The sequence below is a fragment of the Eublepharis macularius genome, chromosome 8, assembly GCF_028583425.1.
Source record: "Eublepharis macularius isolate TG4126 chromosome 8, MPM_Emac_v1.0, whole genome shotgun sequence".
Classification (NCBI taxonomy): Eukaryota; Metazoa; Chordata; class Lepidosauria; order Squamata; family Eublepharidae; genus Eublepharis; species Eublepharis macularius.
This window is the reverse complement of record NC_072797.1, coordinates 10270961-10287774: the sequence shown is the minus strand read 5'-3', so window position 1 is coordinate 10287774 and position 16814 is coordinate 10270961. Positions and strand designations below refer to the sequence as shown.

Genomic DNA, 16814 nt, shown 5'->3' with positions numbered 1-16814 from the left:
AAGTAAGTCGCAGAACTTTAAAAAAAGAAAGAAAGAACTCACGGGGTTGCACTGGGCATACAACCAGCTGTCGAGAAAATAATTATTAAATATTTCCCTTTGGCAGTAAAGGAATAGAACAGCCACAAAAGCACCAGCAAGAAAACGTAAGAAATTTAAGAAAAATTATATTTTTGGCAACTTCACTGTCAATGCTCATTGCACTTTCTCATTCAATGCAACACCATCAGCATATACACTGCATTTTTTAAAAAAAAAATGGGGGAATGAAATACTACAGGGCAATTGGCTTTAAGATTGAGGAGTAGATTATGGAGCTGTAGAAAACTTTTTTTTTTTTACTGATTTTGTCTCCTATTTATATGGATCAACTGTATTGCACTTCTTTGTTAAAGGATTTATCAAAAACATATACACACACAAAAGACATCCTGTACATACATATATATGCAACGGTTAACACAAATAAATTCACCACAAAAATGCTTGTTGAAACAATAGAGTTATGTCTAAAACCTGCAGTGAAGCTTTCATATAATAACAACAACAACAACATTTGATTTATATACCACCCTTCAGGATGACTTAACACCCAATCAGAGCGGTTTACAAAGCATGTCATTATTACCCCCACAACAAAACACCCTGTGAGGTGGGTGGGGCTGAGAGAGCTCCACAGAACTGTGACTAGCCCAAGGTCACACAGCTGGCTTCAAGTGGAGGAGCGGGGAATCAAACCCGGCTCTCCAGATTAGAGTCCCGCGCTCTTGACCACTACACCACTACTGGCTCCCTGTTTGGATGGACAAGATGTTCACTCCACAGCAAAACAGCCGCTACTGATCTGGTTCAGGAGTCAAGCTGCTCTCAGCAAAAGCAAGTTACCAAGTTTTGATGCGGTAAGCGCATTTGGCGCATGGGTTCATACAGGTGAGTCAATCCTTCAGATATGCAGACTTCAGGTGGATAGTCCAGGCTAGCCCAATATCATCCCATCATGGAAGCTAAGCAAGGTAAGCCTGGGTTAGTACTTGGATGGGAGACCAATGGGGTGGATGGATTGCTATCCACAGGCAGGCAACTACAAACCACCTCTGCTCCTCACTTGCCTTGAAGACTCCATAAGAGGTCACAATAAGTCAGCTGTGACTTGACTGTACTTTACACACACACAGGTCGTGAAGACTATTTATTTATTTATTGCATTTCTAGACCCTCCCCAAAAGACGGGCTCAGACTAGTGAATTGCAACTGATAACGAAGCTCAAGACAATACATCCTCCTGGACTGAATCAAGACCTAGGCTTCCCGTCTCATTACCAATGCTGATTTCTCCACACCCACCACCCCTATGCAAACCCCACCCTATCCAATCACGCTTGCTATTTTCATTCACCAGCTATTGTCATTCGGCTTCTGTAATCCCTCCACTGTCCAAGATATAAGGACAGATGGACTCACATTCTAGCTGTATCTGAAGAAGTGAGGTGTGGCTCATGCCCTATCACAAATGTTGTTAGTCTTATAGGTGCTATTGGACTCTTGCTCTTTTCTACTGCTACAGACAAACTAACATGGCTGTGCATCTTGATCTATCGCTAAAGACAATGACTGCCACTTCCAAGTTTTGCCCAGCTCCTAGCACACACTTAAAATAAACATTGTATTTAACATGGCATGGTATTACATTACAGAAGCACTAATCATAACAATAGACATTACCCTTGCTTCTCGTCCTTTCCCATGACACAGAACACTTGGTTTGTCATTGTTTCTGTTTCCGTATATAGCTTCGGAACAGCAAAACTAGATGCAATAGTTTTGCTTCCTGAGAGAAGTATGAATCACAACAGAGAGCGAGAGTCTTCAAAAACCAACTATTTGGGCACACTGTCGTCCAGCAATCTATCTGAGCAACCGCAGTGTGGTTAAGGACACTGCTACCACATATTTAAAATAAAGGCGCCAGACAGTGTTATGGGTTAAGCTACGGTATTATTAATCGCTTAAATCTGACCAGCACATAATAACATTGAACTTTCTGAAATTAATTTCTCTAGTGCGGGCACCCTGAGTAGCTTCCCACAACTTCGCCAATGTTTGGGTAGAACCACGGTGGCTCAAATCTTGGACTGGTGCTATCACGAACCTCAGTTTTCCTTGCCGATGTCCAAAGAATGTGCTAAAAGGAGTTGTGCACTAGAGGCGGATACGAATCAAAGTTCAACACGAATCAGGCCGGTTCGTGGGAGTAATTTTAGCCCAGTTCGTTTGGTTCGTATTTTCGTTTGTCACTGCAGACAGCCTGGTGCCGATCAATCGGTTTCCTAGGCAATGGGGGGGATGGGCTCGCTACAGATCCAGAAGTGATGTTTTCACGAACTGAACGAACCGGTTCACGAACCGGGGCAAGTTGATGAAAGTTCGTGGTTCGTGAAATGCTACGAAGCACAAACTGCACAGTTCAGAATTTTCCCGGTTTGTGCCCATCTCTATTGTGCACCAATGCCATTCCCCTACGTTGATCAGCATGTAGGTATCAATTATTATGCTACATTATTAAGCTAGTATGCTCTCTCATCCAAGGGACTAGTCACGGCTAACCCTGCTTAGCTTCTGAGATCCAGTGAGATTGGGCTAGCCTCAGCCACCCAGGTCAGGGCATGAGCCCCTCCCCAGGATCAAAACGGTAAAGAGTCCAGTAGCAACTTTAAGACTAATCAACTTGATTGTATGGTTGTTGTGGATTTGATTGTAGCATAAACTTTCGAGAACCACAGCTCTCTTCATCAGATGCAACTACAGACTAACACGGGTAACCCCTCTGGATCTTTAGGATCAGTCGATCATTTCCAAAATTTTCCTCACCGCCATAAAATCCCTTCCTAACTGTTAACATTACAAGATTAATCAACTGCCCTGTGTGTGTGTGATTAATTTGAACAGGGTAATACCGATTGCCACTCTGAGGTCAGGAAGCAATTTTCCCCAGGCCAGTTTAGCTAGGAATCCTGACGCTGTTTTGCAAGGTTCACTGGGTGTGCGTGTGGGGGGAGGGTAGTTGTGAATTTCCTGCATTGTGCATGGGTAGGACTAGATGACCCTGGAGTTCCTTCCAACCCTATGATTCAATGAATGGAAGCAGAGAAAGTTATCAGCTTCATAATGAACTGTCTTTTAAAAACAACAAGCATGAAACCACAACCTTCTTGTGAGATAAAGAGAAGATTATTCTGGCTTCCTATGCACCCTCAGGTCCCCAAGGAGATGATCACATACACAACGGGATCACAAACTGAGTTGCCCTTTTCAAAGGCAGACCTGCATGGAACATGAGCCTCCAGACGCTCGGCACAAGCAACACACAAGGGAAGGGAAAAGACAGAGAAAGGGAAAGTCAGAACCAAGAAAACATGAAAGGAGAATGAGCAAGAAGAGTTCTGGAAGAGAAGTAGAGAAATCCCAAAACGCACACAGGGGTCCTCTGAGAAGAAACCTGTTTGGAAGGGAGAAAACTCTCAGGGAAAAAGGTCCGTGGGGAAAAGACAGCATCCGGGGCATAAAAGAGATTTAAAAATGAGGAAAGAGTACTATGAAGATCTAGGGAGGGAAGGCAGCATGGTACAGCCTGAAATGGTCAGATCTCGGAAGATAAGCAGGGCAAGTTATTGGATGGACAGCCACCAAGGCAGACTCTGCAGAGGAAGGCAATGGCAAACCACCTCTGCTTCTCATGTTGACAGTTTTCAAGGAGCAACTGGATGACTAGTTGTTGGGGATGTTTTAGATTGTTCCTGCACTGAGCGGGAGGTTGGACTAGATGGTCTGCAAGGCCCTTTCCGATTCTGTGATTCTATCATCCCCAAAATACAGCCGGGGAGATCTCTAAACGTTGCTGACCTCTACGGTGCTACTTGGGAGGGAAGGCAGCATGGTTTAGCCTGATCTCACCAGATCTCGGAAGCAAAGCAGGGTCAGTACTTGGATAGGAGACCACCAAGGAAGACTCTGCAGAGGAAGGCAACGGCAAGCCACCTCTGCTTCTCACTTGCCTTGAAAGCCCCAGCAGGGGCCGCCGTAAGTCAGCTGTGACTTGACGGCACTTCACACACACACACAGGGAAGATCAGCTATGAAAACAAAAGGGGTGGAAAATTCTGAAACAAATCTAAAGGCCTTGCCCACATAAATTAGAACCATTCCCTTTGCTTTCCTGAGTAAGCAGTCTAGACTCGTGTAGGGGCAGGGAGAAGAAAATCACATTATTTATTTTATTTATTTATTTAATTACATTTTTAGACCGCCCTCCCCGTCAGACAGGCTCAGGGCAGTTTGACAACAAATTAAAAACAGTAAAAACATTATAAAAACATTAAAACATCGTATAAAAACCATTAAAATTGGCGGGTGTAAATATTAAATATTAAAATGCAGCATTGTCCTGCATGGGTGGTGGACGGTCTTCAGTGGTATGGCCAGCGAGAGGACAGCCTAGCCCCCACCAAATGCCCAGTGGAACATCTCCGTCTTGCAGGCCCGGCGGAAAGATAACAAATCCTGCCGGGCCTTAGTTTCCTCAGACGTGCTCTGCTTGAGAGCAGCTGCCAGTCAGAGTCAATAGATCTGACTCAACAGAAGGCTCCTTCATGCGATTTCTGAAAATTTCAGGTGGGAAATACGGCAGGCTTCCTGTACATTGTGTAGACCTCACTGTATGTAGCTCCCTATTATCCAAGTGGGAAAGACTGTAGTTCAGTGGCAGAGCACATCGTTTGCATTCAAAAGATCCTCACTTCAACCCCTGGCATTGTTTGGCAAAGGACGTTAAGTGTTGGGAACGACCGGTCAACCTGAGACCCAAAAGAAGTGCTCCAACTCTACAAGAGACATCTGACACATGAAGAACACAGGGCAGGAGATGCAATGTTAGCTGGGAAGGGTAGTTTTAAAAGACAGAGCCGGCGGCAGGGCAAAAGCTTTGCAATACACGGGAACTGTGTGAAGGGGCTGTGAAATGCCAGAAGGGACACTTCAGCCCATGATAACCTCTCCAGGTCCAAGACTGGCTCTGGAAGGCAGCTCCAGCCCACTTCCATTCCTTGCTGCCCTCTGGTTCTAAGCCCACACAGTTTTAGACTGGAGAGGTGAAACTGACAGAGCCTTTGGGGAGGCGAAGATGAAATTAACAAACCCTCCAAGGAGCGATCTCCACCAGCTCTGTCTTTTTAAACTACGCTTCCCGGCTAACATTGCATCTCCCTACACTTGACGAAGATGTGGCAAGGTGTCTCGTGTAGACGGACTCTCAGGGGGAGCAGAGTTTCTGCCCAAAGAAGGGCTGTTTTTAACATCAAAATTTATTCTCCTTTCCGAGCAGTCACATTCTAAATAGAGTTCCCAAGCTGCTTTCTCCAACAGGAACAGCGGTGTAGACCACGGATCACCCATAATCTGGACCATAATTTCACCACACTGATTATTCCGACAGAAAGTTATTCCGCTACACACGCCGCACATACATCCACGCCTTTGCCTAGACAGAACCTGTCGAGATCTTCCTCGAAAACCACGAGGCAATTACTACTTCCAAAACAGATGCAGCTTCTTATCTCGAGCTGATAATGTTAGTCACTCTTCCCAGATTTCTTTTCTTTTTTTTAAAGCCGAATTTACATTCCCTGAAGCAGCGGTATGTAATGCAGAGGAGGAATGCTCGAATCAGAGTTTGGCAGGCTACAGTAAAATGATGTTGACTCTGATCAGAGAAAAGAAAAAGAGGACTGAGAGCAGACGAGGCAAAGGAAATCAGATCTCTGCACACCCCAAAGCAGGGGTGTCCTTCTACCTATCTATTTATCATGCACATTTTTATCCTGCCATTCCTCCAAGAGTATCAGGGTGGTGTGCATGATTCTCCCGGACTCTTCTGATTTGTTGCCACTCGAAAATCTAACACAAAGTCACCATGTGGCATTAAGCCTTGGGTGACGGTGGCAGCTATCCCTGCTGACATCTGCTACAGCCACACATACACAGCTTCACTAGGCGCTGCGACTCACCCACATCACCCTGCTCATATAAGCCCCTTCTGCACCAGGGATATAACGCCTCAGCCTGGAAGATGGCTCCTTATCTTGATACGGCTGACCTGGCCACTTGCATCCATGCTATGGTACCATCAAGGCTTGACTACTGTAATGCTCTATATGTAGGTCTCCCATCTAAGTTAACCAGGAGGCTCCAATTAGTGCAAAATGCTGCAGCTCGATTGTTATCAGGAGCGAGAGGGGGCATGAACACCACTCCCATCCTATAGTTGCTCCATTGGCTACCCATCAGTTACCCTGCTCAGTTCAAGGCATTAGTTACATACAAAGTTCTTCACGGCTTTGGTCCGGCATACCTACGGGACCGCCCCCCTCCTTATGTTCCTCCATGGCAGCTTCGCTCATCTGAACAGGGTCTCCTGCAGGTGCCAGGCTGCGCATGGGTGAAGTCAGCAGCAGCCTGTACACGGGCTTTCTCTGTGGTGGCCCCTACCCTGTGGAACGACCTGCCTGAGAAAGTCAGAAGAGCCCCCACTCTCCTGGCTTTCCGTAAACGATGCAAAACCAAACTATTCAAAAAGGCTTTTTACTCAAATGGGAGGGCTGTATTGTAGAGAAGGGGTCTCAGATGCTTCGCTAATGAGTTAGGGACCGTAGACTTCATCACAATATTGCCTTACATATTATCTACTGCTTTAAATATGTACTCCTATGTACCACCAGTGCTCCATGTTGTCGAATGTCACTCCTAGAATTGATTACGTTCCGCTTCAGTATTTTTCTATTCTGTATTGGATTCTTGCTAATACTATGTCTTTTAAAATTGTATCTATTTACTCTACGGTATTGTTTATGAAATGCCCTTGATACTGTATTGAAATGTACTTGATACTGATTGTACTAATCTCATAAATAAATAAATAAATAAATAAATAAATAAAGTCAAGCCGAAAGGCGGCTTGTATGTGCCCATTCGCAACTTTCATGTTTGGTCTGTGTGGCCTGTTTTTGTTGTTGCTGTTGTATTTGGGCAGCTCTGTTCCGGCTAGTTCTCAGATCGGGAAATAGAGGTGGAGGGGCATGGACAACGACAACCTGCCCGCCCTCAACAAGGAGTCAGCTTTTCAAAAACTTTCTATTCACCACATGTGCGGATGAAAATGGGGGTGAAATTGACTGGCCTCCTCTACTTAGCCAGGAGGTGAAAATGACGAAGGTCGGTCAATTTCAGTTGTATGGTCTCACTGCAAAAAGAATGAAAAGGGAACTTTCCCCTCTGTGCTTTCAAACCAGCGATGTATTGAACCTGCGCTGGACTTAACTTTTTCTAAAAAAGGGGAAAAGAGAGGATGGGAGGGGAGATGGAAAGGAGGGGAGAGGGAGTGGCTGGATAGACGAGAGTAGCCAATCACAATGAATAGGGCTGGCAGGGGGCGGGACAGGGGGAAGAGGGTGGAACACCAAAAAAAGGAATAAAGAGTGCGCATGGGGAAACAGCAGACCACAAAGGGGATTTTTTAAAAAAGTTGTGGTATAAGCGCTCCCAGGAAAACCACGGAAAAGCTGCATAGTGGCCGGAGAGACTACTCATGGTGGCAAATCTGGTGCAGATGGTCCGGAAAAATCCTCTCCAGTACAGGAAATGAACCAGCGAAAAAAACCCATGCAGACTCACCCTTCACAACTGGCTTGTTCCTTTAGAAAACGGAGACGGCTGGACAGTACACAAGCAACCAGAAGGGGTAGCACTGGGAGAGGGGAAAAGGCAGCTCTCTAAAAACGCTACAATCGCCAGGAGGCACCCCATTATGTGCAGGTGCTTTATGTACTGCATCTGGGTGGACTGATCCTAATAGCCAGCTTGCCAGGAAACTAAGCACCCCAACTTTCCAAACTCCAAAAACTTCAGTGATGACACCTACAGCATTTTGGGTTGACGTCTACAGCTCGGCTTCCACCTCCCATTATCTCAGATCACAGCAACAACACCCCATGCATGCATGGTTCAAAAGCAAACGTGTACTCTGTCTAGCTCCAATTCTCGCACGCACTTAGAACTTCACCCCTTGCTTATCTTTCCATCACCACTAGTGAATTCAGTAGGTAACAGCAAGTGCGGAAGCTGAACAAGCAACTCAATATACTACGTATGGTAGGTGGCACACTCCGACCTTGGTCCAAAATGCATCAACTTACGGACCCCCCCCCCCCCCCATTTTCATACATCTAGGTTATCTGGGATGAGGTGGGTACTAAATCCCAGATGGAATTAATTTTCAATTTTTTGATAAGCGCCACAATCCTGGCAGCTCCAAATTGGAAGACTAATCTGGCCTCCTCCATTCATGCTTGGTTGGTTGAAGTCCAGACAACCTTGAAAAGGTGGAAATTAACAGGCTGCATCAAGTTGAGAAGAGAGAAGAGATTAAACCCCTTTGATTTGAGGGGAGGGGGATACGTTTTGCAAGCTCACTTTCTACTGGAGACAATATCCTTGCGGTAATTCCACGGAGTTGGCATACAATCAAGCTTACATTATACCGGGGTTGCGCAACTTGATTAGGGGTCATTTAATTGCAAAAGCAAAATATAAAGAATGCCCAGGAAGGCTGAAAGTTCTACACGGCCCACTATTTATCTTCCCAGATGTATGTATAAGCATGGATCCAAAAACAACTGGAAGCTCCAAGTGTGTGTATCCAGAGATAAGGATACCTTAACTCACATCAATACTTATTTACATCACACACACACTAAGCATAGGGCTTTTTTCCTGGGAAAAGGTGGTGGAACTCAGTGGATTGCCAGCACAGGGGGCAACTCCTGGTGGGCGGTGGTGTCCCTGGTACCACGTGCGCAAAGTGCATGCATGTTCCTGGGACCGCACAATGACGTCACTTTGGGTCCGCTGGAACAAAGGGGGAGTTTTTAAAAGTTTAAATCGCCCTCAGTGAAAATGGTCACATGGCCGGTGGCCCCACCCCCTGATCTCCAGACAGAGAGGAGTTTAGATTGCCCTCCGTGCTGAGGTGCGGAGGGCCATCTCAACTCCTCTCTGTCTGGAGATCAGGGGGCGGGGCCACCGGCCACGTGACCGTTTTCAAGAGGTGCCGGAACTCCGTTCCATCGCGTTCCAGCTGAAAAAAAGCCCTGACTAAACATAACGGAGTGAGGTTGAAGCCTCCTAAAAATAAGAACCCAAATGAGGCACACAGTCGCACTGACTATTTATATCCCAGGAATTACTCTTCTCACAGCACAGTTCGCTCTAGATTCGAGATGTTACATTATGGCTGAAGGATTCATCAGTAATTTCCTGAAATTTCCCCTCGAATGCTTACAAGACGCTGTGTGGAGGGTTCTCCACTAGAAGAGGAGGACTTCTTCTGACAAGGCAAAAATAATGTGAAACAAGGGAATGTAAGGGGGCATGGCAGAGTGGTAGAACCTCCGTTTGGAATGCAGAAGATCTAAGGTTCTGTCCCCACAATGTGCAGCTAAACAGTTTCAGGCAGTAACTGATGGTTAAAAGCCTCTACCTACAAGCAGCTGCCAGCTAAAGTTGACAATGTTGACCAATGGTCTAACTCTGTATATGAGCTCATAAGCGCTGACTGCGGCTCTTAGGAAAAACGGCGCAGGAGGACAGACACACAACCACAAACATTTCCCATTCGATTCACAGCTGCAAAACCAGCCGTTCCCAGACACGAGCCGAGAAGAATTGTACGATATTGAAAAGCCGAAGCAGAGAATGCAAACCAGGCGCATGAAGTGAAGCGTGCCACACACACATGTGAAAGTGTGCACACCCTCTTATATCACCATGCACATGTTTGGGAACTCCTATATGAGTGTGACACCCACACTTTCTGTATCAGCAGTGGGAAAGACCAGAATCTCCCTACAGTGGACTGCAGGCTGTAGCATTGCCCGCACTTCCCAGAGAGAAAACAGCCAAAGCAGACGGATCGGTCATTCCCCGAGTTAAAGCCTGAAATAGCTTCACCGCAGAACCGCCGATCCAGTGATACACAAAATACTTTTATAAAGAGAAAACACACCCTGAGAGACTGCCCCGCTCGACTGCCTCTCCTCCCCTTTTGCATGATGGCATAACACCCTCGGGGCGATTACAGCAAACTGCTGTCATGTGGGAAGGCACAGAGGGAGTATGTGTGTTTGCTTAATGTGTTTGCTTAAGAGTCTTGCGGCAGTGACACATATACGGCTGGCGACCAAGAGGAGGTCTCCTGTGAAGTCGAAATCTGGGTTCTTTGGGTCCAGGAGGAAACCCCAGGAGACTCAGGGAGGAGGAGAGAAGAATTCTGGAATCTTTCCTTTGCTCCATAGTCCCAGTACCCCCCGAGTCCCAACAGCATCTCAGCCCCGCCTGTCAACTGGCTTGGTGCCACAGAAAAGATTCCTGCCTCAAAGAAACACCCAATCTTAGTTATTCTGCCACAACCTGCTGTTTGCCTCTCTGGATCCTCCCTTCTGCCGGGTCCAGACCTGGTTTACTTTCCTTGGAGATTGCAAATATGCTTTGTTCCGTGGCAAGGTTTCCGCGATGCCACAGGCAGAGTTTCAACAGGTGAAAACTGGAAAGGGAAACAGTTACCTTTTTAGAATCACGTCGGTAACATCTCTCTCAATCCAGGACAAAAAGTGCCATTTTCCCCTTCTCTAAGGCTCTTTTATAGCTATACACAGAAATACAAATATAGCTTATCTTGGCATGGAGATGGCACAGTAGAAAGGTGACACCCATTGAACCCCTGACCTTTGGCAGCAGCCTTGCCGTAGGATATAGGAGAGGGAGAGCAGAGCATTTTGTTTATCTCACCCCAAGGAAAGCACACAACATCTGTGTTTTCCATCACTCCACAATGGGAAGTTTTGTGAATATTGTACCAAGAGCAGAGGTGAGAATCTTCCTAAGAGAGACACTGGGACTGGGCAAGCCTCCACCTTCAGGAAGTGAAGCAATAGATGGGGAGGGGCTTAAGCTCTTCATAGCCCCACGTTTCCTGTCGAGAAAGAAAAGTCAGATAGGGAACAGAGCAAGTGGGCTCCTTAGCTTATAATGAACAGGGCACATTGTGCACGTGCAGGCACATTATGCACCAATAACAGAGCCCAATAAAAATGGCTAGTTGGTAGATATGTGTTCTCTGTCCTTTGGGCTTCATACCCCTGGGAAGGTTACAAGAGATCTGCCCCACATTTCAGTCCTTCTGTTTTCTTCACTTAAGCATCCTACAAAAGCGCTTCTGTGGAAGCCTCCCCTCCAGGCAAAAGGATTCCATCCACAAAGTTTGAATAACCAGCCATCAGCAAGGGAAATCAGGGGTTTAAATATTGCAAATTTCTAGGAACCCGCTCCAAACTGTGCAGACTCAGCACGAAACCCGAACGGAGGGCTTGTGAAGCCACAGAAGTGTCACCAAGCCAAGCCCCAGGATTAAAGGTGAAGGCATCCAGGTAACCTCCCCCAAATTGCTTGCAGAACAAGTTTCCCAACTGAGTCACCAGCTGAGTTTTTCCCATCAGTATTTATCTTGATGCCTGAAAGAGCTGCACAAAGGCAGAAATTCAACAGATACAGCTGTCCCCCTTTTGCATCTCCACTCAGGGAAAAGCTGAGCATGTTGGATTTCTGCCTACTTAAGGCACAGAGTTACTAGTGTCTTCAGGATTGCTAACTCCAGGTTGGGGAATTTCTGGAGATTTGGGGAATGGAGCTTGGAGAGGGCAGGGTTTGAGGAGTGGAAAGAGCGCCGTGAAATATAATGCCATAGAATCCACCGTCCAAAGCAGATACTTTCTCCAAGGGAACTGATCTCTGTGGTCTGGAGAGCAGGTGTAATCCCAGGAGATCGCCAGCCACCATCGGGAGGTTTGCAACCCTACGTGACTCTCACTGTGTTGTTCACTTCTTCCACAGCATTCTTTCCTACTTGCCGTGTCCACTGTTACCAATTTTTCAGTGATTCAGACCCTCCCCCCAAACCAAGGTCCAGTCAACCAATGGGCATTTACACCCTGCACTGATGCTCTGGAGCTAAGCTGGCATCACACGTTAAGTGGAGATTGCTGAAAATGCAACCCACGCACACGCACACCCTATACTGCAATCCCATCTGTACTCCAATCCCATCTGGGACTGGCTGCACAGCAAGCACACCCTTGATCCCCCAGAATTGCATCATGTAAACACACCTTCTTAACGCCTGCAAGCACAGGAGCTAAGCTGCCCTTTTCAAAGGAGTGCAGGATTATTAGGAAATGTACCCGATTTCTAAAGATTCCCATTCCCCCAAATGAAGCACCCGAGCTCCATACATCACTAAGCACGGGCACTCCGCACCCCCAGTTCTTCCGAGTAAGATCCCTACTTGTAGCTGGCCAAAAACCAACATTTCTTTTCGACAGAACCTCTACTTCCCCTTAGCGTATCCCTTTTTGCAAGCGCTCTCGTCCAGGACTATCCCCGCTTCAAAGATCTTGAAAATCTCCATAGCCGAAAGCTTCACCTGCCACTGAAATGCCCCAATTGACTTGGAAGCTGTGCCTCGCACGGAGCGTCCCCCTGCCGGCCCCAAGGTGACAAGAGATGTCAAGGAAACGTCATGTAAGCCACATGATATAGGCCTCGGCTAATTAAGCAACCGTATGATCCTTCAGTTTGGAAAGCTTTGTCTTGTCAAGGCGGCCTGCTAAGACTTGTCTTAATGCCGAAGGCTTTCAGAAAGATGCACCGGCCGAGTCTAGCACTCTACATGGGAACCTTTAAATGGCACGAGCTCTTCCGGTTTAAAGGTCTTTGTGCGCACAACACAAATGGGGCCATTATATTGCCCTTCAAATGGCTCTTTTATGCACCCTTCAGCCAAGCCCCCTTACAATGGCCAAGCAGGTGGTGTGCAGGAACCATGGAACATCTTATGCTAATCACGTTCCCCCCCCCACCCGTAGCCTTGTTACGCCCCCCCTTCCCACCTCCATCTGTTTCTTCTCTCCACCTGTTGTCATATATTTAGATTTCAAAACCCTTTTGACGCACCAATTGCCTCGTTTGCTCCTGAACCACACGAGGCTGTCTTTCGGCAACACCGAGATGACAAAGAATCCCCCAAAGTTAGAAAGAAGCACAAGAGTAAACGCATAATGTTTGCAGAATACCAGCAGATACAAAAATGGGGAGCTGCATGGTAAGAAGGAAGAGTAGGATAAACTGACGATCGCTTACCTTCTTTTTGGAGTGTGCTCTGTCCTCCTCTTTCGCTGCTTTGCTATTTTTCCCAGCTCTGGAAAGTTTTTGCTCCCCGGACTGTTTAATGGTGATTTTGATCTCCGGGGGGCATATATAGTTCTCCAGGTTCTTGGGGGGCTTCTTGGCTCTCTTTGTAGTCTGGATTTTCAATTTAAGACTCCCTTCGGTGAAGTTAGCCTCCTTGATGGAAAACTCCTGTTCCTCCAGGCCATCTCCAGCCACCCATTTCTCGCTGTCCGCATTGGAAGTGGAATCCACATCTCTCCCAGAACACAACTCGTCCTCTTCCTCGGGCTCCATACGGTTGCTGCTCACGGGCATGCCTTTTGTAGAGCCAGAAGTTGGCAGCATGGCCTCCCCAGAGCAGCCAGAAGCAGGAGGGGCCTTTGCGGAAGCAGCGGCCGATGTCAGGAAATCCGTCTCTCCTCCCCTTTGCCGGACAGTGCTTGAATTCTCCCTTGGCTCCATGGCAATCCCACGGTCCATGGAAGTTTTATACGGGGGAAAGGGGAAAGTGGAGAGAAACAGGGAGACTCCCAAAAATTGAATGGTAACTTTCAGAAAGGTTTACAGTCCAAACTGTCCAACCGCTGCGAGGAGCTCAGAAGCGTTCAGATCTGCAACTGGTGAGAACACAAAACAACAAAAAGAGTATTAGCATTTCCAGTGCAATTATTCATGTGAATGAAACCGGAATAGCTACCGAAACTGAATTCTAAAACTCAAATTCAGGATTTAAACTCCAAACATATCTCACTTTCAAGATGGCCACATACTGAAATGCAAATTCTCAGGGGTCATTTCGTAGAAAAAGAGCTGGAGGAACTCATTAGCACAACCCATTAGCATATGCCACACCTCTTGCCATCACCAGAAGTGTGTCATTAGCATAACTTATTTGCATATGCCACACCCCCTGACATTACCTATCCTGGCTGTTTTGGACCCAATCCTGGCCAGGGCCAAAACTGGGCCCAAAATGGCAAAAAAGGGGCTGAAAATGGCCAAAAAGGGGCTCAAAATGGTCAGGATCAGCTGAGTGGAAGAGTGACCCACCACCTGTCAGAGGCCCAATCCGAGCCGTTTCAGCCCCAATCCAAGCTGAAACGGGCTCAAAATGGCCGAGAGTCAGGTGGGCAGGGCTACCTGACATGTGACATCATTGGGGAACTACCAGAACTGCGTTCCTGTGAGTTCCCCCTCGAAATGAGACCTGCAAATTCTGATACTTTCCATTTTAAATCCCAACTGTGGGCCAAGCTACACATGACGAATGACACTTGAATGGCATTTCTCCCTGTTCACTTGCCCTTCACTCAATCCACTTGCCGTTCAAGTGTCATTCGTCATGTGTAGCTTGGCCCCAAGTTCAAGGTTCAGTTTCATCAGGGCTTTGGGGGAAGGAAGGCAGAAATGGGTTATGAATTTCATCTTTTGAAGCTGAGATTTTTACAGAAGCTGAAAATTCAAGACGGGGTTTTTGAGAAGGTTTTCAATACATGTTCAACAACGTTTAGACCGAGCAATTTGTTACACTTTGTATTCAGACCAATTACTGTTCCAGATTTATACAAACCAATAGCTGACTTTTCAGAGACCAAAAGGTATCCAAAATAATGAGAAAGGAGGGAGAGGAGGTGGTTGACCCTAACATACATTACAAAGAAAATTTGAACAAGAACAGCAAAGTACCTTCTAGGAGAGAGGATATCATGTTCTCTTCCCCAGGAATACATACGGGATGAGCAATATTTTCCAAAACTGAACTGAAAATTCCCAAAAGATAAAATAAAAAGACGCTGCCATTCTTAGATATTTAAATGTTATCATTTCTGGTCCAATCTTATAATGTGCGTTATTGCGCATTCAAAATTAGCAATACCGTTGTGCATCTCAACCATGTACAGGGAGACAGCACTCCTTCCTCAATATGTAAATAATATGGTTGTTGGGGGTTTTCCGGGCTGTATTGCCGTGGTCTTGGCATTGTAGTTCCTGACGTTGCGAAACGTCAGGAACTACAATGCCAAGACCACGGCAATACAGCCCGGAAAACCCCCAACAACCATCGTTCTCCGGCCGTGAAAGCCTTCGACAATACATGTAAATAATAGTTTTCAAGGCCTGAAACTTGACAATGAAACAGAGAATTTCCGGGGAGACACCGAGAGGGGGTTGTGTCTCAGGTTATAATTTCATACAAGCAGACAGCCACATGTGCTAAAAATCACCGAGTTGGAAACGGCCTTACAGCCTATGTAATCCAGAGCCCCTGCTCAGTGCAGGAAATCCAAAACTAATTCTTTCCATTGTCAAACTGTTCTTAACCTCAGGGAGCTGTTCAACTGAAATCTACCATCTTGCAAAAGTGCTGCCCTTGAACTTCACAATATTGAATGGACGTTCCAAATACTTGTGTTGCCCTCATTCTAACACGGAGTTTCCAGTGGTTCCCTGTGAGGGAATTCCCAGAGACCCCACAAGACTGCTCCTGTAACAATTTCCCACCTTATTGGATTCCAAGTAGGGATTTTTTTAAAGTGAAAGGGGACAGAATCTGGGCCTCACCTGGATTGATATCTGAGGGATAGTGAGGTAAACTCACAGGAAAGACATTGTTTGCTTTTTAAAGGGAACAAGCATGAAGTTTATTCACAAAGAAACACACCACTGAGGTAAAAATTATCAACTGGCCAAGATTGTCTTCAGAGCTCGGAAGATAAGCTGACATCCTACATTAAGTGGAGATTGCTGAAAATTAGAGATGGGCATGAACTGAAATATGAACCAAAGTTCGGCACGAACCACGCTGGTTCGTGGTTCGCAAACTGGTGGTTCGTCTGAGCCCATTTCTGAAGAACCACCATGAATTCTAGGCTGGTTCGTTTGGTTTATTTTTCGGTTCGTCACTGCAGACAGCCTAGCACCAATCAATCAGTTTCCTAGGCAACAGGGGATGGGCTTTCTGCAGACCTTCTGCTGACCTGGAAGTAACCTGCAGGCCCGGAAGTGACCTTCTGCTAACCTGGAATTGACGATTTACTGACCCGGAAGTGATTTTTTTCACGAACCAAATGAACCAGTTCGTGAACCAGAGCAGGTTCGTGAAAGTTCATGGTTCGTGAAATGTGATGAACCACAAACCACATAGTTTGATTTTTTTTTCTGGTTCGTGCCCATCTCTACTGAAAATGCAACGCTCCCACGCACACACTTGGACGGGAGACCACCAAGGAAGACTCTGCAGAGGAAGGCAATGGCAAACCACCTCTGCTCCTCTCTTGCTTTGAACATCCCATGAGGTGGAACTTCATTGAGTCGCCATGAGCTGGTTGCAACTCGTTTCAGACAGAACATGCCTAAAGAAAACCTCCTCTCTCAGGCAGATTTATAAGTAAATAAAGCAACTATGCTATACACCAGATCGAGCAAAGCATGAAGGGACACTGTAACATCCACGTTACGGGTAAGTCAACCAAAGATCTGGTATC

The 16814-nt window shown here is 46.4% G+C and overlaps 1 protein-coding gene across 1 annotated transcript in view; it reads right to left on the bottom strand.

Moving 5' to 3' along the window:
* Positions 1-16814, bottom strand: part of SETBP1 (SET binding protein 1) — a 350139-nt gene that overhangs the window by 312526 nt on the left and 20799 nt on the right. Inside the window, exon 2 of the mRNA XM_054986466.1 lies at positions 13300-13946. Coding sequence (XP_054842441.1) covers positions 13300-13809 — 510 coding nt within the window. The 5' untranslated portion in view covers positions 13810-13946. The remainder of the gene's footprint in view (positions 1-13299; positions 13947-16814) is intronic.